Raw genomic sequence first — 21287 nt, 5'->3', positions numbered from 1 at the left:
CCTGACAATGTAAACGTTATACATTACCCTCTCTTCCTCAGTGACATGAATAAGTACATTTCATTCTCACAACCCAACAATACGGATAATAAAACTACTGTATAGTATATGAATGTTATTTGTCAGTCTGTTCTGGAAACTACAACTTTTAATGTATTTTTTAAATAGTCAAAACACTGCTCTTAATGGTTGGTGTCATAGTACAGCAATAAAAAGATCCCTGAATGCAAAAAAACAGTCTGGTTGTCCATTATGTAAAACAATTATGTACACTTTATTCAAACAGTCATACTAGCAACCAGCAAAGCATCTAACTCTCCAGTATCAGTCAATCCGTGTCATAATGAAAACACTACAGTTGGCAATCAATTGTCCATTTTCATCCCTTTTTTTTTACATTTCAGCAGAATTGAATTCAATATGATTGTGCTATAGTCTACACCGATTCTTACTGTGCAATGTGTTTCTCTGAATTGTGATTTGGAAGGCCCGCAGGAGCTCTTCCAATATTACTTGTAGCCGGATACAGCTCTAAGACCTCTTGCACATCTTATGCGCTGTTCTCCTTCATACATTCAAGAGGGGTTGGATTTCACATTTCAGCACCTCATAACACTAGGAACCTCATGGCCTGAACATAGTAACACATTTGGAACCCTTGTACTTCGTCTATGCATACTAGCACAGAAACGAGTCCTGGCCGTGTCTTAATGGCCCCTGCATCTGCGCCATCAACGGGAGACTTACCCATATTTCTGCACCTTCAGTAGTGTTGAGTCAGAGAGGAAGCGCAGTCAAGTGCCAACCAAGTTTTTAGAGATTGGTCAAGCGCTCCTCCTTTTCTGTGGCTTAGACTGCAGTCTTGTCAATCCTGCTGACTAAGTGTTATTACGGTATTGTTCCACTGGTGTTGGGTCCTGCTCAGTCCGGGTCTGGCTCTCTGCTGCTGGTTGGCTCTGTGTCACTGACCTCCTCGTCGGAGTACACCCGCTCGGTGGAGGAGCGGAAAAGGCGCATGAGATCCTGGAAACGGGCACAAACCTAGAGGGAACACATTTAGGAGAGTTAAGGTAAAGGAATAATAAAAAATAAAAAAAATTCAAGAGTTAGCTAGACGGAGGTGGTGCCATAACTAAGTGGAAAAGGACCCATGACAGATCAGACTATTACTCTGTTGCAGCCGCTCTATAAAAAGACGCTACGCTTCTCTCTCTCACCTCATTGGCTGTCTTGTTGCCAAGTTGGGCGGAGACGGCTTCAAAAGTTATTTTATTTGCTCCCTTCTGCTGACAGGCGGTCAAGATGGCACGGTCCGCCTCCCTGTTACAAACAACGAAAACAAAGCAAGACTGAACACAACAAATTTAAATTGTGAAATGTCTATTTGGCAATATACCAGAATGATACAATACACTTTGCATCCCACTCCTTAAAGCGGTAAGCAGAAGTCAAAACAATAACAAAGCGTTTTCCATGCCACTGTTTTGGGAAAAAGCTACAGGATGGGCCTGGAGAAATGTAACCACTCAAATTCATTGACAAAGCTATGGATGCAAGAACTAAAAATCAATGAGAACATAGTAGTTGTAATGATGTTTTGAGGCTATACCGTGTTTGTTTACATTTACTTTGTTTACAAACATTGGTGTAAACAAGTTTCAATTTTGGGTTCTGAGGATGGATGACCGTTGAACTCATGTGGCATTTCTAAGTTATAGTCTTCAAGAATCAAATGGGTACATATTCATTTACAAGTCAAAAAAGTTGATGTATCAACTGCAGATTGCCCCTTTAAATGAGCATACAACAGAAGGACAGTGGCTCTAACCTGGTCCAGAGGATGACTTTCTCTCCACTGGGTGTAAGTGAGATGTTTTTGGCACAGACTGAGGACTCAGGGTGGGTGTAGTGATCCCCCTCTTTCTCCTTCACTTGTGTGGCTTTTGGGGTTTTAGTGCCTTGGCATCTCTTAGGTTTATTTGCTGCTGATGACTTCTGGGAAGTGGAGATTGTGTTGGTCACATCACCACGGCCTCTGTTCTCAGTCTGACACTGCAGCGAGGGCCGTAAGTGGAGCTTGTTGAAAAACACCCAGAATTCACCCTGCAGGTGGGTGTGACCTCGGAGAAGGTTGGCTATCTGGGCCTTCACCTGAAAGATAAAGAGAGACATTTAATGTTCTTATCTACCATCTCTCGAATCTGAAAAATAACTACGATATTTCCCTCCTTTCTGCTTGGCTAGATTTGATAATAATGATGTTATACTGCTGTTTTCCACGACAGTTAGAACACTGTGCTCATGTTAGTCTGAAATCAATGTAGCACTTCCTAGCACACCTCCTTGATGCCAGCAGGACTGAGAGTAGGGCCTCCTTGAAGGACGCTCACTATCTTGCGGTAGTGGGAGGAGTTTTCCCCAAAGCTCAGCTCCAGTTGTCGCAGGAAGTGCCGGCTACGCTCAAACGCCTGCTGCTCTGACAGCTACGGCAGGGAGAGGAGAAGGAATATTAACACCCTGACCTCTGTCTGTCACACACAAATAAGAGTTAGTTTTGATGTAATCACAGCCAAACACAGGTAATGGACGAGTTTCAAAGTGTATATTTTCAAAGTGTATAGGAGGCCAAGCCAGCATATACCAATCCACACTCCTGGGCTTGTTCGGGATGGAGGAAGGCAGCAAAGTCTCGGAGAAGCTCCGGCCACTCGTTCAGAACAGGTTTAAGCCTCATGAAGAGTTCCACGGAGGTGTGCCCATCTCCGTCCTGCTCAAACTCATAGAGTACCTCCAGAAACTCCTCCACGCGCCCAGGCACCTCCTGCAGGGCATGGCACACCTGGTCATAGAGCAGAAGAGAGTTATATAGTAGGATATGCAGAGAGTTATATTTGCAGTAGGATTAAGGATTTCTTAAATCCTCTTAGGTGGTTAAATTCCCTATATAGGGGATGTGGGGCGGTTCTGGACCCGTTCCAACTGACATTTTAGTATACAAAGCACTATGTGAATGTGGTAGGGTCCCGTTCCTTATAGTGCCAGAACCCCCCCCACCTGTCTGCTCCGTGCTGCCACTCTCTCAGCGGAGCGGACTTGAAGTGTCAGGTTTCAGACCCCACATTTGCATAGGGAGTGACACGTCACATCTTCGGGCCTATCCAGACAAAGAACTGATTTGCTCTTCCTCTAAGTAACTGATATTCTCAGCCGGATTTAGAGCTTGCATACATGTACTAACTCATTTCAAAGAATTGAAACAAGACCGCATTCTCTTGGTCACAGGAGGACGAAATCACTGTTTAAAAGCCGAAGTTGTAATGAATCTGCACACATTTGAACGGCGTCTCTGCGCCACTCAGTGAACGTTTGGGAGAAATGTATCCGTCGTCAGTTATATGAAATTGTGGCAATATTGTCCTGTCACTAAGTATGTTATAAAAAAAGCAAAATCTTATAGCAAGTTGTTTCTGATTTGCTATTATATTAAGAAAGCATGTTAGTCATTTCAAGCCCCATTGCCTCACTTTTGTTGAATAGGGGGGTAAAAATCATGATTTTTTTCATCATATTTGAGTATGGGTCCTCAAAGTGACTACAGCACAGCAATTTATAAAACAACATGTACCAAAAAGATGTTCCAGACCCTTCTAAAACCACACAACAGTTATTGTTTATGACCAACCCATGAAAATAATGAAGTTTGGGTATGTCTATTTAGGCAGAAATATAAATTATGTTGACGAGAGGGTGGCTATAACTGTGAATAGCGCCACAATGTATTGCATGGTTATGCACTGCATGCAATCGGAAGCTGCCTTATTCCGATGTAGTTTCGCAATGAATGCCACCCAGTACAATTCAACTAATTTTTTGGGCCAACTTCACCCAATTAGAGGGCTGTTCATCAGACAGAAAATGTAGCCCAAAGCCTTTGCAGCCTTTTAAGCACCTTGGGTGCAAGAAATGCGCTTTATAAATAAAAATGAATCATCATCATCATCATCATCATTATTTACCCTGTTGAGATAATGCTGAGCGAAGCCTATTTCCTTCTTCTCCCTCAGGGGGTCGCTGTCGAGTAGGTTGTCATGGTCGTAGATGATCGGTACGCTTTTGGATAACCCCTTGCTGCCGACTACTCCAGTGTGATGCTGCTCGTGCCTCGAGCTAGGAGGGTTGGGGCTACTACTATGGCATTCTGGGAAGTACAAATCAAATCCAGCAGGTGTGGTTAGATGGGAGAAGAGGAGGACTCCCCAATTCCAAATAGACCCCTAGGACTTTGTAGAAATCTGAAAGGATTTAATAGCATTGACATATTTCATGAACCTATGTGCAGCGTTTCCCCCTTACGCATTTAGCAGCGGAGCACCCCGCCAAATCGTGGCCGCCACTGCAAGAAATGTAATAACGTTTTATTTACAAAGTAGATATATAGATGTATGCCCCTGGAAGACCCAAAATCGGCCACCCCGCATAGGAAGACAAGACCCCACCCTTCCTAACTCACTGCCGCTGAAGAAAAAAAACAAGGGGGGAAAAAATAACTGTGTCCATCCATGTTGTGGCGTTTAAAGATTGGTGGGAAGCTAACCTGAGGATGTGCCTGATTTTTCACCCTCTTCCAAGTCCTCTGACCTCCCCCCTGACGCCAGCCATGACAGTTTCTCCATCGTCTCCTACAAGGAAAGATCACACACAAACCCAACCTATGAGACGTGTAAATAACTTGGCAAGTAAAATGTATTCATATGTTCATGTAATATCAACGTCTCGCATGACCTCACTCACCTGCAGCTCTGGCACGGACAACGTGGACTCCTCAGAAGCTGGTGACATCACTTCCTCTACCTCCTGATCTCTGTCTCGCCTTCCCTCTTCACCCTCCCACTCTCCGTCCCCCATGTCCGACGGCCCGGGCGATAGGTTCAGCGTTATCGCCTGCCCCTCTGACTCCTCAGCGGGGTCAACGGAGTCAACGCTCCCCGGGGGGCTGGCAGAGGACTCCGACAGGGCCAGGAGGGGCATATCATAATCACCTCCATCTTCATCCCTCTCATCCACCCCCTCTTCCTCCATTACAACTGTGACGTAGTCGTATGGGGTCAGAGCCTGGTCCAGGGCAGGTGGTTCCGTGGAGGCTGAAGGATGGGGCTTCCCCTCACTCTTCAGGCTGCTTTTAGGTTTCTTTGTCACCCGCCGCCGGCTCATCCTGGAGGATTTTTTCTTGAATTGTTCGATAGGAGTCGTAGTAGAGACCGAGGTTTGGGTTTCGGTAACAGTGGATGCTGTTCTACTACTCATGTGGGGCAACAAAAGGAGGTTTGCGCCACTGTTGGGGGCCACGGTATTCAGGTTTGTTTGGGGAGGGATCTTGTTGTTGGGTGGAGGGGCTGGCAGCAGCCTGGGCAGCCTGCGGAGGTTGGCGAATGTGCTGAACTTCCGAGCAACCAGGTCTTTGGCCAATGGAGCGAAATGTGACAACCGGGAGGCCAACACCCTGGCGGATGGGGCAGGACAAAGGACAGCTGCGGGCACTGGGGCAGGCAAATTGAGGATGACGTGCAGGGGCTTCTGGGAAGGTTTGGGTTGAGGCTTGGTGGGATGCTGAAGAGAAGGAGGTTTGGATGTTGCAGGCTGGATGGGCCGCAGTTTGTGGTGGGCCATGCACTGCTGAATCACAGCACCTGTCTGGGAATTATTTTCAGAGGATGTAGTTCCACTTCCCAGACTCTGGGTGGCGTTGTGCGATACAGCCAGGGACAGTGAGAGGTCACAGGGTGGTGGACGGTGCCAGCGCCTGAAGCCGCAGCGCTGGAATGAAAGGCTGTCGGGGAGTTGGGGCGGGTAACGAGTCCCGGGAGGGAAGCTGTAGTCCAAAGTTCTGGAGGAACTGAAGAGAAGAGTGACAAGTGGGGCTTTCTTTGATTGACAGGCCGACATGGCTTCTGTATCCGGCGAGCTGTTGAGTTCCCTGATTGCCTCGTAGATATAAGGCAAACTTCTCTGTAGGAACAGAACATTTATTTAAATCAATATGAACTATTTAGCTGGTTCCTGAAATGTTATCCTTTATCCAAAATAAATGTACTTTCATCTTCACTGAAATTTGTGAAGAAACTTCCAGTCCAAAACAACCTTTATTGTTAGAATATCTGACAATAATAAGCATAGGCAATATGGTGGAATCTCTCCTATGACAAATGGAAGGCTAGGTGGCCAACAATATACAGTGGCAAGAAAAAGTGAATCCTTTGGAATTACCTGGATTTCTGCATAAATTGGTCATAACATTTGATCTGATCTTCATCTAAGTCACAACAATAGACAAACAGAGTCTGCTTAAGAGGTTAAACTAATAACACACAAATTATTGCATTATTCTTGCCTATATTGAATACATAATTTAAACATTAAGAGTAGGTCGGGAAAAGTATGTGAAACCCTAGGCTAATTACTTCTTCAAAAGCTAATTGGAGTCGGGAGTCCGCTAACCTGAAGTCCAATCAAAGAGACGATATTGGAGATGTTGATTAGAACTGCCCTGCCCCATTTAAAAAAAACACACCTCACAAAATTTGAGTTTGCTATTCACAAAAAGCATCGTCTGATGTGAATCATGCCTTGAACAAAAGAGATATCAGAAGACCTAAGATTAAGAATTGTTGACTTTGATAAAGCTGGAAAGGGTTACAAAAGTATCTCTAAAAGCCTTGATGTTCATCAGCCCATCAGCACTGTTGCTACTCTCCCTAGGAGTGGCCGTCCTGCAAGAGCACAGCGCAGAATGCTCAATGAGGTTAAGAAGAATCCTAGTGTCAGCTAATGACTTACAGAAATGTCTAAAAGATGCAAACATCTCTGTTGACAAGTCTACGATACGTAAAACACTGAACAAGAATGGTGTTCATGGGAGGACACCACAGAAGAAGCCACTGCTGTCCAAAAAAAACATTGCTGCATGTCTGAAGTTCGCAAAAGGACACCTGAATGTTCCACAGCGCTACTGGCAAAATATTATTTGGACAGATGAAACTACAGTTGAGTTGTTTAGAAGGAACACACAATACTATGTGTGGAGAAAAAAAAAGGCACAGCACACCAACATCAAAACCTCATCCAAACTGTAAAGTATGGTGGAGGGAGCATCATGGTTTGGGGCTAATTTGCTGCCTCAGGGCCTGGTATCACTGACAGGAAAATATTTTCCCAAGTTTATCAAGACATTTTGCAATGGAATGTTAGGCTATCTGTCTGCGAGTTGAAGCTCAACAGAAGTTGGGTGATGTAACAGGACAAGGACCCAAAACACAGAAGTAAATCAACAACGGACTGGCTTCAACAGAAGAAAATACGCCTTCTGGAGTGGCCCAGTCAGAGTCCTGACCTCAACCCGATTGAGATGCTGTGACCTCAAGAGAGCAGTTCACACCAGACATCCCAAGAATATTGCTGAACTGAAACAGGTTTGTAAAGAGGAATGGTCCAAAATTCCTCCTGACCGTTGTGCAAGTCTGATCCGCAACTACAGAAAACGTTTGGTTGAGGTTATTGCTGCCAAAGGAGGGTCAACCAGTTATTAAATCCAAGGGTTCACATACTTTTCCCACCCTGCACTGTGAATGTTTACACGGTGTGTTCAATAAAGACATGAAAACGTATAGTTTGTATGTTATTAGTTTAAGCAGACTGTGTTTGTCTATTGTTGTGACTTAGGTGATGATAACACATTTTATGACCAATTTATGCAGAAATCCAGGTAATTCCAAAGGGTTCACATACTTTTTCTTGCCACTGTAGGTACTAACTATCATAGGTGTTGATTTGGGATTGGGATCAGGCAGTAGTATTCTATATGTAGTTGGTACCCTCAGCCATCCGGGCATGGCTCTCTCCTCTCTCTCCACTGAAGGGCGCAGGTCACCCGGCTTCACTCGGTCACAGGCCACCGGCATGGGAAGGACCACTTTCTGGAGCTGGTAGGCCTTTTAGTAAAAAATTATTATAATAATTGTTTAAAAAAGACGTGGGGAGAGGCCCGTTTTGAGGTCCATTCATTCATATTGTTTATGGTCAACGCTAATGTTAGTTGAGTATTAGTTCATGTTAGTGGATATGTGGATCACTCCCTCTCCTGGATAAAAGAACAGGTCCCAGTTAAGGAAACAACTAACTAGAAACTAGTCATTTACAACTAACCCAAACTATAAACAGTCGCCCTAATACATTTACTTTAGTAATAGTGTATATCATTTGTATATCCGGGTCCTACCTTGATGACGTTGTTGGGATGGGTGTGTTTACACTTCTCCATAATGTGGTCACGGAGCTGAGAGACCCTCTTGGCGCGGAGCAGGTAGTGACACAGCAGTTCCTTGGGCTGGAGGGTCTCCCCCAGGTTTCTCAGGCCCAGGACGATCAGGCTGGGAAAACAAGATGGCAGAGAGTAAAGGACTCAGCCTACGGACTTAGTTCATTTGTCAGCGAGTTATTAACACATATAAAAAGCATGCAGAAATCAAATTAATTTTAGATTTCAAGTTAACGTACTACGGAAACAAAATGTGTTTAGGACACGGTGTGCATTTAAAAGAGCATACACAGTACACTGAATAAAAATATAACCGCAACATTTAAGTGTTGGTCCCATGTTTCATGAGCTGAAATAAAATATCCCAGAAAATGCTAATTTCTCAAAAATGGTGTGCACAAATTTGTTTACATCCCTTTTATTGAACATTTCTCCTTTGCCAAGATAATTTATCCAGCTGACAGGTGTGGCATATCAAGAAGCTGATTAAACAGCATGTTCATTACACAGGTGCACCTTGTGCTGGGGATAATAAAATGGCCACTAAAATTTGTATTTTTGTCACAACGCAATGTCAAATATGTAAGAAGTTGAGGGAGTGTGCAATTGGCTTGCGGACTGCAGAAATGTCTACCAGAGCCGTTGCCAGAGAATCTAATGTTCATTTCTCTACCATAAGCCGCCTCCAACGTCATTTTAGAGCATTTGGAAGTACGTTCAAACAGCCTCACAACCGCAGACCACGTGCATGGCGTTGTGTGTGCGGGCGGTTTGCTGATATTAACCTTATGAACAGAGTGCCCTATGGTGGCGATGGGGTTATGGTATGGGCAGGCATAAGCTACTAACAACAAACTGCATTTTATTAATGTAAATTTGTATGCCCATTGTCGTGCCATTCATCCACTGCCATGACCTCATGTTTCAGGATGATAATGCACAGCCCCATGTCGCAAGGATCTGTAAACTATTCCAGGAAGCTGAAAATGTCCCAGTTCTTCCATGGACTGCATACTCACCAGAAATGTCACACATTGAGCATGTTCGTGGTGCTCTGGATCGACAACATGTTCCAGTTCCCGACCAATATCCAGCAACTTCGCATAGCCATTGAAGAGGAGTGGTACAACATTCCACAGGCCACAATCAAGAACCTGATCAACTCTATGTGAAAGAGATGTGTCACGCTGCATGAGGCAACACCAGATACTGACTGGTTTTCTGATCCACACCGCTACCTTTTTTTAATGGCATCTTTGACCAACAGATGCGTATCTGTATTCCAAGTCATGTGAAATCAATAGATTAGGGCCTAATGCATTTATTTCAATTGACTGATTTACTTATATTAAGTATAACTCAGTAAAATATTTGAATTTTTTGCATGTTGTGTTCGTATTTTTGTCCAGTATAATATGGGTATTCTATGAGGAATCAGATACAATATGGGCATTAAAAGGAGATTATAACATTTGGGCATAATATTTGGATTCTAAAAAGGTCCTTCTTACCAGTCCTCTCCTGCGGTGAACATGCTGACTGAGCGAGCGGAGTGCAGGGCTGGGTCCAGGCTGACATGGGGCAGTAGCTCAGGGTACAGGAACACCGGCCGTGTGGCAAACAGCCATGCCAGCTGGGGTGGCATCGACGGGTGCTTCCGGACTGGCAAAGTGGTAACACACAACAAACCAGTTAGAGTGAGAGAGATGAATTAAACATGAATTAGGCCTACATCCTGAATGAGTTCAAACATTTTCAACTGAGAAGGATACATTGTAATTCAATTTAGTAAATTAGAAATCATCTTTACCTCATCGATTTGACTATCATCATGGTTCTCATGCATGCACATGCTTACCTCTCCTGCATGTTCGTGGCTCGTTAGGGGCTTCCTGGTAAGGGATTGGGGACAGTCTGAGCTCCTCCAGTAGTGACAGTGCCCCCTGTAGGTTACAGGCTCTGAACACACTGGTAAAGCATGTCTCCACTGGGCCCTGGGTCAACTCCCCACGCTGGGTCAACTCCCCACGCTGGGTCAACTCCCCACGCTGGGCAAACATCTGTAATTCCATCTGTGAGTGATGAGAGAGTGATGGAGAAAGTGATGGAGAGTTAGCGAGAGAGACAGAGATATGGTGGGAGTATCAGAGAGAGAGAGAGAACGAAAGTATATTTAGAAGTTGGTGCAGCTAAAGGCACTAGTGAAAGTGGGTTTGTCAGTATGTTTCTCTCTCACCAGGAACTGCTTGGTGGTGGCTGCTTCGCTCTGCAGTGCAGCCACCGGGCTGGTTAACATATGGACCTGGGTCAGGAGCTGGACGTGCTGCAGACGGAGAAAAATACAGTAATTACCGACCGAAAGACAAACAAAGGTTGTCTTCATTGTGGATCCTTGACCAGGATCTCACTACCTAGGTTTTGATTTAGATGTTTGTTTTGACCAGGTTTGGCTCATCAAGATAAAAGCTCAATTACAAAATATTGAGCATAAAGCAGGGTCCGGATTAATTCCAATTTCATTTAAAATTCCAATTGAATTCACTCATGGAGTGGAGAATTGGCATTTAATTCAATTTTGGGTTAGAATTGAATTTGTAAAATAGTTTAACCTTTGGAATTGAATAATTGTACATTTCTCAGATAATGGAATTAATGCACTTAGTATATGAAATGTACTGCAGTATTTGTTTTTAATTAGTTAAACGTGCATTCCTATATTTCCAGCTAGGCTGTCTGAACAGTCACATGATCAGCCTGAAAGCCTGAGGGAATTTAATTTGAATTTGTGGAATTGTTGGGGATAATATTGAATTGGGAATAGAATTCTTAGAATTTACACAGCATTGGAATTGAATTCTCTGAATTCAAAGACTGATCTGGAATTTGAATTGAATGAATTTACAGGGAGAGGGAATTTAATTTGTGGAATTAACCCTAACACAAAGCCAAGGACCCCAGACCTGCTGGACTTGCTGCTGCAGCTGGAGTCTCTGGTGGTGGGAGAGGGTGGGGGTGAATGGAGGCGGGGGCTCCCGGGGCTTGGTGATGAGGGCCCTGGGGACCAACAGGCCCTGGCTCTCCAGCAGGGCCCGGCGACGCCGGATGGCATCCAGCTGCTCCTTCACCGTACGGTAGCGCCCTGCCGTCACCTCCGCCATGGGGTCCTCCAACCTAGGGATCAAAGGTCAAACTGGGTCAGCTATACATAAGTCAAATCAGAGGAGGTTGAAAGTTGTCACTGTATGGGTGAGTAGACGGTATAAAGGTTGTGATTAGAGGTTGAAATCAATATACAGAATTCAGTTTCGCAACAGAACTGAATGTTATTCACTATTTATTCCTCGTGTCACCATTTCTATTTTTGTACCTTTATCTCTGCATTGTTGAAAAAGGACCCGTAAGTAAGCATTTCACTGTTAGTCTACACACCTGTCATTTACAAAGCATGTTACAATTAAAACAGTATTTGATAAATGGAATTATTTACTTGGGAAGATGCCAGTGTAACAAACATCAGAACAGTGTGTATAGGAAGTGGATACACCTACGGGATATCTGGCGGGGTGTTGAATGTGGGTGTCCCCAGGGCAGGTGCCTCTTCCTCCCTCTCCTCCTCTTCCTCATGTCCCTCCCCATCTTGCTCCTGAGCAGTCAGCTCATCCTGGAACTGGAGCACACACACACACAGAGATAAACGATACATAGACAACCACACAACATACCAAACACAGAGGGGTAAAGAAAGGACACATAGAAGGGGTGTTTGGAGGGAAAGAGAGAGGGGAGACAAAAGAAACAGACAAACAACACACAGATCCTCTCTTACTGTCTCAAACAACTCCTCCATCAACTGGTTCACTTCCTTTTCTGTGGGAGAGAAAGAAAAAAAAGGGAGATGAGGGTCAATGCCTGACAGTCACAGCCTAGATAAATTGACTCCATCTCATCACCATGGTAACTCACTGGTGATGCGGACGGCTCGGTCATTACGGTAATCCTCCACGTCGGGTTCGTCGATCTCCGCCAGGAAGTTATACTCAGGATCGTCATCATCATCATCGCCTTCCTCTAAAAAAACAAGTAAAAAAGAAGGAGAGAACATCGAGAAAGAGGATCAGAGTGCAAGAGTGAGAGTAAGTGAGAAGAAGCAACTCAATATTAGGAAGGTGTCCTTAACGTTTTGTACACTCAGTCTAGATCAGGGATGGACAACTCCAGCCCTCAGGGGTCTGGTTGGCGTCACTTTTCCCTCAGCCCTACAGTGGGGCAAAAACGTATTTAGTCAGCCACCAATTGTGCAAGTTCTCCCACTTAAAAAGATGAGAGAGGCCTGTAATTTTCATCATAGGCACACTTCAACTATGACAGACAAAATGAGAAAAAAAATCCAGAAAATCACATTGTAGGATTTTTAATGAATTTATTTGCAAATTATGGTGGAAAATGAGTATTTGGTCACCTACAAACAAGCAAGATTTCTGGCTCTCACAGACCTGTAACAACTTCTTTAAGAGGCTCCTCTGTCCTCCACTCATAACCTGTATTAATGGCACCTGTTTGAACTTGTTATCAGTATAACAGACACCTGTCCACAACCTCAAACAGTCACACTCCAAACTCCACTATGGCCAAGACCAAAGAGCTGTCAAAGGACACCAGAAACAAAAATGTAGACCTGCACCAGGCTGGGAAGACTGAATCTGTAATAGGTAAGCAGCTTGGTTTGAAGAAATCAACTGTGGGAGCAATTATTAGGAAATGGAAGACATACAAGACCACTGATAATCTCCCTCGATCTGGGGCTCCACGCAAGATCTCACCCCGTGGGGTCAAAATGATCACAAGAACGGTGAGCAAAAATCCAAGAACCACACGGGGGACCTATTGAATGACCTGCAGAGAACTGGGACCAAAGTAACAAAGCCTACCATCAGTAACACACTACGCCGCCAGGGACTCAAATCCTGCAGTGCCAGACGTGTCCCCCTGCTTAAGCCAGTACATGTCCAGGCCCGTCTGAAGTTTGCTAGAGAGCATTTGGATGATCCAGAAGAAGATTGGGAGAATGTCATATGGTCAGATGAAACCAAAATATAACTTTTTGGTAAAAACTCAACTCGTCGTGTTTGGAGGACAAAGAATGCCGAGTTGCATCCAAAGAACACCATACCTACTGTGAAGCACGGGGGTGGAAACATCATGCTTTGGGGCTGTTTTTCTGCAAAAGGACCAGGACGACTGATCCGTGTAAAGGAAAGAATGAATGGGGCCATGTATCGTGAGATTTTGAGTGAAAACCTCCTTCCATCAGCAAGGGCATTGAAGATTAAACGTGGCTGGGTCTTTCAGCATGACAATGATACCAAACACACCGCCCGGGCAACGAAGGAGTGGCTTCGTAAGAAGCATTTCAAGGTCCTGGAGTGGCCTAGCCAGTCTCCAGATCTCAACCCCATAGAAAATCTTTGGAGGGAGTTGAAAGTCCGTGTTGCCCAGCAACAGCCCCAAAACATCACTGCTCTAGAGGAGATCTGAATGGAGGAATGGGCCAAAATACCAGCAACAGTGTGTGAAAACCTTGAAGACTTGAAACCTTGAAAACGTTTGACCTCTGTCATTGCCAACAAAGGGTATATAACAAAGTATTGAGATAAACTTTTGTTATTGGCCAAATAATTATTTTCCACCATCATTTGCAAATAAATTCATTAAAAATCCTACAATGTGATTTTCTGGATTTTTTTTTCTCATTTTGTCTGTCATAGTTGAAGTGTACCTATCATGAAAATTACAGGCCTCATCTTTTTAAGTGGGAGAACTTGCACAATTGGTGGCTGACTAAATACTTTTTTGCCCCACTGTATATCTAACACAAACTAAAGACCAGGGATAGGTGATTATTACTCTAACGCCACCCCCTCACCATCGTTGTACATGTCAGAGGTCATGATGCCCTGCAGCCAGTGGGTCCACTCGGGGTCCTCGGGGGCGGAGTCACACCCGTACATGTCGGGCGTGATGTCAGGGGCACAGAGCTCTGCCTCCAGCTGGCCCATGGGGACGTCCCGGAGGGGCCTCTTGGAGCGGGTACGACACGCCATCAGACCGTCCGCCAGGGGTGGCTGTGAGAGTGGTAGGGAGACAACGGGGATGAAGGAAGAGGGGGAACAGAGAGCGAAAGCTTGAGGTTAGCAGTGCAAAGTCAGGGTAAATCTCCAAGCATGTCTTTGGACAGGTAGTTCAGGTAGCACCTTCGGTTTCACGTTTCAAAATGTTTTCCCTGTTTCAAGCCTACTGAACAGGACCCGGAAAGCAGAAATCTCTATCGTATTCCATTCTAAATCTATGAGCACTGCATTGATGGGTTGCGTCTAGCAGGAGGCATTATCTGGATTGGGTGGTGGGCGATTCCATGCCAGGATAGGCCGAAAATATTTCAGATTGTTCTGGCAATTCTCAAATAGAAACGTCATTGGGAGGAAAGATGTTAGATGTTCATCCCCCTTGGGTTGTGCCGTGGCGGAGATCTTTGTGGGCTATACTCGGCCTTGTCTCAGGATGGTAAGTTGGTAGTTGAAGATATCCCTCTAGTGGTGTGGGGGCTGTGCTTTGGCAAAGTGGGTGGGATTATATCCTTCCTGTTTGGCCCTGTCCGGGAGTGTCCTCGGATGGGGCCACAGTGTCTCCTGACCCCTCCTGTCTCAGCCTCCAGTATTTATGCTGCAGTAGTTTGTGTCGGGGGGCTAGGGTCAGTTTGTTATATCTGGAGTACTTCCTCCTGTCCTATCCGGTGTCCTGTGTGAATTTAAGTATGCTCTCTCTAATTCTCTCTCGGAGGACCTGAGCCCTAGGACCATGCCTCAAGATTACCTGACATGACTCCTTGCTGTCCCCAGTCCACCTGGCCGTGCTGTTGCTCCAGTTAACTGTTCTGCCTGTGATTATTATTATTTGACCATGCTGGTCATTTATGAACATTTGAACATCTTGGCCATGTTCCGTTATAATCTCCACCCGGCACAGCCAGAAGAGGACTGGACAGAAATTGACAGGTCATTAACCAATTACAGCCCACTGCACATTCAGCAAATCACCAGTAGAGGGAGTTCCCTTTCAATCTATTTTCCCATTCACTGTGTTGGGGGTGCTCATCAAATTAAATCCTAACTTCAAAATTATGCTAGCACAAGCCCACTTTGGAAATTTGATGTACTTACAGTATATTGTTCCAATGAATATGTTTTAAAGTTACAGAATCAAAATGGGTACTTTAGAGATATTAATATTCAAATGTTGAATAAATGTATATTTCAGAATCTAGACACTTCATATTGTAGAGCACACAATGAGTTTAATGACACCGATGTCGTCTGTATCATGTACGGTTCACAGATTATAAGGTCTTACAGAAAGTATGTACAGTATAGGCCTAAAAGTAGCCTAAAATAGCCACTTTAATCATGATTTTCAACAACAAAAAAGTTTGTGATACAAATGTAAAAAAAAAAAAAACACGTCAAACATCATTCCTCCCAATGAAGTTTCTATGTGAGAAATGCCAGAACAATCTGAGATATGGCCCTGGTACCTGGTAGGGCTCCAGGCAGACTGTGCCGATGGCCAGCTCCTCCTCCACGGCATGAAGCTTCTCCAGGAAGCTGAATTCTGGAGGGGCCCTGGTGGTATAGAATCCCTGTGGGCCAGAGGAGGAGGGCTGGGGGGGAGGGGGAGGGCCCATGGGGACAACCTCCACCTTTAGGTGTCTGGACCTGCTATGATTGACCTGGGAGGAAATGAGTTTCATGAGATAAACATTGAAATTTATCTCACAAGAATATAATAATAACATATTATACTACTTACAAAAGGCAATATTCTGTATATTATTCATTTTTACATAAAAAAACAAAATGCTTATACATATGTTATTGCTTGAGGCAAAAATACAAATATTTAAAATTGTATTGAAGTGTGTCACCTGCATGGGGCTGCAGCTCCTGTCGTCGTCCCACTCTGTGTGTATTTTCCTGTGGAAGCCTCCTCTGATTCCCCTTGGAGACGAGGCCGTGCTCTCCATGTCACTTTCCTGAAATGTCTACACACACAAAGTCCAACACAGTCATTTCAATATATAGAGATACAGAGAAACACGAAGGATTTTCTATTTATTTAAAGTATTGGCACATCCAATCATAATGCATCTATGACCACTTACAATCATTTACTGTTGCCATTCTAAAGTTGATAAAGCTGAACTACTTTGTTTTGCTTTTTTAACCACACAATTCTGTACGCATGATGAACGCCTCCCAATGTATGCAACAACAAAATAAAACATGTTCAGTCCACAAGCTAACACAGAGCCCAATCCTATGAATCTCTTACATCTTCCGCTGTCTCGTCCTCCTCCTCTTCATCGGGGCAGTACTCTTCATCAGAGGAGTCTTCCTCCGCTAATTGAATGTCCACAAACTGTGGTGCCTGAAAACGGAGAAAAAAAAGAAACAGACAAACACTTCAGCCCTTTCTAGTTGGGAGCCACACTTTCCAGTCAGGTAATGAGTGTTTAATACTACTTTCATAGCAGTACGATGGTGGTACCTTCTCTTTATTGACCTTTTTGATGGGGGACATGTTCCAAGTGGGAATGACCTGAAATAACAAAGACTGAATTACAAGAGACTCAATAGCAAAACAGAAATCTAAATGTACGTTAAAAAACACACACACTAAAAGGCAGTGAACTCACCACTCCTTTTTCTACTACCTCCTTGAATTTGGAACGTGTCATCTTGGGCTCCTAAGAGAGATGAGAAAGATGTTGAATGAAAGTGCACACAGAGACTTGAACGTGTCAATTCTCAACTGGAAAAGTCTTCATTAGGACATGGATATGCAATGGTTGGACACTCACAAAGATAGGCACGGCCTCCGTCTCATTGATGGCAGCTTTCATCATGGCCACCACATGCTCATTGGTGATCACTTCCTGTGGTTCAAAAGGTAAAAAAGGTTTCAAACCAGGCTTACAATCAGCCTGTCTGTATTTGTCTGTCAGTCTATGTGCACTATATGCGAGGTTGTAGGCAAATTGCTATTGTAGGAAATTGACACGCGTCCACAGTCCACACTAACTGTGTAAGAAACATTAGCTAGGTTGCAGCTATTGGCTCCCCTCTGCACTCACGTGAATGATGTTGCGGACATTGGCGGTGGTCAGGTTATGTTGTCTGGACTTGTTCTCCAGCTCACGGTCCAGCTCGCTGTCAATCTCCACCTCGGGACCGGCCACTTCTTGCTGTCTTTCTCCCACCTCTCTGTCCGCAGCTCTCTTCTTCCTCTTAACCCCTCCCTTCTTCCTGCTGCCCTTGTGTCCCCCGCCATGCCTTTCATCTGACAGAAAGAGAGAGTCAATCAATCTTGAACTCCAACAGTACGCTTTACTCACGCCCCCTATCTGGGGCGGCAGGTAGCCTAGCGGTTAGAGCATTGGGCCAGTAACCGAAAGGTTGGTGGATTGAATCCCCGAGCTGCCGTTCTGCCCCTGAACAAGGCAGTTAACCCACTGTTCCTGGGCTGTCATTGTAAATAAGAATTTGTTCTTTACTGACTTGCCTAGTTAAAAAAAGGTTTAAAAAAAAAATAAAAATAAATAAATAGTTAGCTGAGGGGTCATTTTGTACACGGTTCCTAACCTTGTTCATGTTGTATACAAGATGCGAGTACCGTTCCAGGATCAGTTGCTAAGGGTGGCCAGTTAATAGATATAGGTTTTCCTCACCCATAGTGATGACCAGGTCAGTGTCTGTATCCTCTTCTGTCTGAGGGGGGCACTGTGCAGGGCTGCACTGGACAGCCTCCTCTTCATCCGCTACCTGACCTGGAGATCCTGCAAAGACAAGAGACTCCCTTATTTACCTATATATCAATTGCTTAGGTAGGACACACAAAACAGATAAAACATATCATGAAAGCTAAGTGTGATGCGAGATCTACTCTCCTTTGCCCCCTACTTACCCTCAGCAACAAGAAGGTCCACGCTGGGACCCTGGCCAAGCAGGCTTTGACTCTTGAACCTGGGAGACCGTCTCCATGGCGACGAAGTCCCATGGACCTCCAGGCCTCTCTCCTCCTTGGAAGTGGTAACAATGGCACTGGCCTCTGTTGTGAGTGGTGATGATGCATTGTGGGATGCTGGTGGTCTTATAGACTGTGGTTTCTCTGTCCTAATAGATTTGTCAGGGCGACCTTTGAGAGAGCTGGAGTTGCGTTTGCGGACCAGATTCATCATGTAGTACCACCTGTGAGATGAATTGAGAACAAGCATGACAAGGGTTTATGGTTGGGCATGTATTACTAGTCTAAAGTGTCTTCCTGTCCTTGTCATATGGACCCTTTGATTGGCACTGGTCTGACAATATGTGGAGGAAGCCATACGGCAGAATAGAATATCCTTGCTAGTCAGTATAAGATTATTAGATTTGACCTGTTCAGTTGTCAGCTCAGATTGGACGAGGAATGAGATGCACACTGTTTTTGTACACATATAGGCACTACTCCTACTAATATTAGCTAACACTCAAAGCTAACATGTCAATACTTATCTGCTCAGCTCCTTTTGTGAAGCACTTACGTTAACTATCAGACCTCGCTATGTAACATAGCTAGTTAGAGGTAGTATGTATGAAGATGTTTGCATACCGTTAGCTTTAGTTGAAAGATGTTAGCTGTTACGGAGTGAGTGGTGTTGGCTATGGCACTGTCAGTGGCATCAATCATCATCACGCTTGTTGTTGTGGTGTGACGGCAAGCAAGCTAAGCTAGCTAGCTAAGTAGCTAATAAACTACCTTCGCTAATAGCCTGGCAATCATTCTCAACAGGACAACAGGTCAAACAAACTAATTTTACACATAGCGAATACTATGTTAAAATTAATTGGTGAATATGAATTCACAAAACATTATCTTACCCGCCACAACACTGCTAGCTCCATCAGCGGTAAACGATGAAACCTGCAACAAACGGTCTGTTTCCTTCCTTCTTCTTCGTCGTCGTCGATAAGGTTTAACTGTGGTTGGCGTCCCAAAAATATTGCATTACCGCCACCTACTAGACTGCCCTTTTATTTTGCTTGAAAAATAAATAATTAAACAAATACCCTACCATTTAACACTACACTCATACAAATAAAAATTACTTCAATAAATAAAAACACTTTAAATCTATTTAGTCCTATCTCAGACCAACAACCTGTAAAACTCTTCTGATGTCAAGTCTCGCACACTCAAATACCTCTCTGCAGCTGCCACCACAATCTCAATTATCTGCGACTTACGTTCCATCCCTGCAGTACAATTGATAACCATTGCTATGAATGCTAAAAATCCAATCTTACTTGTTGGCCTATCTCTCTGTACTGGTAGAGATCTACTATTCACACCACTCCTCACAGGATCCCTCCCCTTGACCCAACTCAACCTGCCTCTCTCACACAGGACATTTCTGATCCTCAGGCCAATGGGCATCCTTACAATTAACACATACCACTAATTTCCCCAATGCCACACATTCCTTTGTCTCATGCCCTTCTGCGCACAACATTATGTTTCCAGGTGTAACACAATCATTTTTCTTCTTCTTCTTCTTCTTCTTCTTCTTCTTCTTCTTCTTCTATGATATCATGGCGGTCCGCAAACAATCGTTTAAGTACATGCTGCCACCTACTGTGCTGGAATGTACGATCAATGTACCTGTCCAATTCTGTACTTCCATGAAAATAAAATACAAATAAATCCCTACTAACTTATTCCCCTCACCAACCCCATTAACCTTTATATCATACTGAAACATTCCACCCATAGGATTGTTCAACATGTCAACCACCATTTCAACAGTAACATTGTTACCCCCAATATCTCTTTTGCTGTTTCCACAATAACCTTCAAACTGGCATTTCTGTTTTCCACAAATTGATAACCTTACCAATAAAAGCTATGAAGTCAACTTTATTTATTATCAAAGTGTCATTTGACACCACACATTCATAACAAGAAACCACGCCAGGACCATCAGAAGCACCTACCCCGACAGTAGGTCCATCTAGTACAGGAGCAGTCATGGAAGCTTCATCATTCTGACAGTAGGTCCACCTATTACAGGAGCAGTCATGGAAGCTTCATCAGTCTGACAGTAGGTCCACCTAGTACAGGAGCAGTCATGGAAGCTTCATCAGTTTGACAGTAGGTCCACCTAGTACAGAAGCAGTCATGGAAGCTTCATCGGTCTGACAGTAGGTCCACCTAGTACAGGAGCAGTCATGGAAGCTCCATCATGCCACATTGTAGTTACACAAATCTGTCTTACAGCCTCTGCATACGATACATCATGACTAATTCTATATCTCTGAGCCTATCTAGCTGCTCTCTGCACCTGGCATCCACCAAATACTGCACCATGCCCCCCCACACACACACACACATTCACCATCATCATGTTCCCCTCCACACTTGGCACATATTTTCCTTCCTTTACATTGAACAGCTACATGTCCCATTCTTTGGCATTTAAAACACTGCAATTGGGGATGGAGACCAATTCTCATACATTGAAACTAAGGAATCCTATCTGTATTTTCCCAGGCATAACCTTCTCAAACCTCAACAGCACTGATAGGCTTCCACTTCTTTGACCCTCTTTCCTACTGATCAACCTTTTGGTCTCAATCACTCTTCCTCCCTTCACATGTTCTTTAATATCATCTGTGGACATAGAGATTGGGACCCCAGTGATGACTCCCCTCAATCTGGCGTAAACACCAGGGACATGGCTTTTAATCTTCTTCCCATTAAGCTTTTCCATTTTCACAATCTTCTATTGCTGAGCCTGGCTACCACAACATATGAACAATATACCATTTCCAAGGAACCCAGCTAATTTGACTTCACCTCTTTCTCTATGGCATTAGTTATTCGGATA

General features: G+C 44.2%; 1 protein-coding gene across 3 annotated transcripts; it reads right to left on the bottom strand.

Moving 5' to 3' along the window:
- Positions 1–250: 250 nt before the first annotated feature.
- LOC115132569 (GON-4-like protein) lies at positions 251–19929 on the bottom strand. Of its 3 annotated transcripts, XM_065020467.1 has the most exons (29): positions 19857–19929; positions 19282–19380; positions 18329–18612; positions 18093–18200; positions 17499–17704; positions 17226–17300; positions 17061–17111; positions 16913–16963; positions 16697–16792; positions 16290–16406; positions 15900–16094; positions 14235–14433; positions 12275–12379; positions 12138–12178; positions 11860–11978; positions 11272–11482; positions 10548–10634; positions 10170–10383; positions 9823–9973; positions 8273–8423; positions 7869–7985; positions 4792–6006; positions 4595–4679; positions 4017–4198; positions 2642–2839; positions 2340–2483; positions 1829–2151; positions 1218–1320; positions 251–1041 (listed from the first exon to the last, which is right to left on the bottom strand). In XM_065020467.1, the coding sequence occupies exons 3-29, from the start codon at positions 18600–18602 to the stop codon at positions 922–924; spliced, it is 4938 nt and encodes a 1645-aa protein (XP_064876539.1). In that variant the 5' UTR covers positions 18603–18612; positions 19282–19380; positions 19857–19929; the 3' UTR covers positions 251–921. The 3 variants fall into 3 exon arrangements, with proteins under 3 accessions (XP_064876539.1, XP_064876540.1, XP_064876541.1); XM_065020468.1 differs by having other exon boundaries at positions 16928–16963; positions 19282–19898; XM_065020469.1 differs by lacking the exon at positions 2340–2483 and having other exon boundaries at positions 19282–19901.
- Positions 19930–21287: the final 1358 nt, after the last annotated feature.

The sequence above is a fragment of the Oncorhynchus nerka genome, linkage group LG7, assembly GCF_034236695.1.
Source record: "Oncorhynchus nerka isolate Pitt River linkage group LG7, Oner_Uvic_2.0, whole genome shotgun sequence".
NCBI classification, from domain to species: domain Eukaryota; kingdom Metazoa; phylum Chordata; class Actinopteri; order Salmoniformes; family Salmonidae; genus Oncorhynchus; species Oncorhynchus nerka.
Note: the sequence above shows the minus strand (reverse complement) of the source record. Positions and strands in the feature narration are given on the sequence as shown.

What these genes read in the sequence shown, in the direction of transcription:
- LOC115132569 (XM_065020467.1), bottom strand. Translation starts at nt 18,602, where the DNA reads ATGATGAATCTGGTCCGCAAACGCAACTCCAGCTCTCTCAAAGGTCGC. An exon ending in TCTGCCTGGAGCCCTACCAG is followed by an intron (nt 14,434 to 15,899) that starts GTACCAGGGCCA and finishes CCACTCTCACAG; the next exon opens with CCACCCCTGGCGGACGGTCT. An exon ending in AAAGTCATCCTCTGGACCAG is followed by an intron (nt 1,321 to 1,828) that starts GTTAGAGCCACT and finishes TGTTTGTAACAG; the next exon opens with GGAGGCGGACCGTGCCATCT.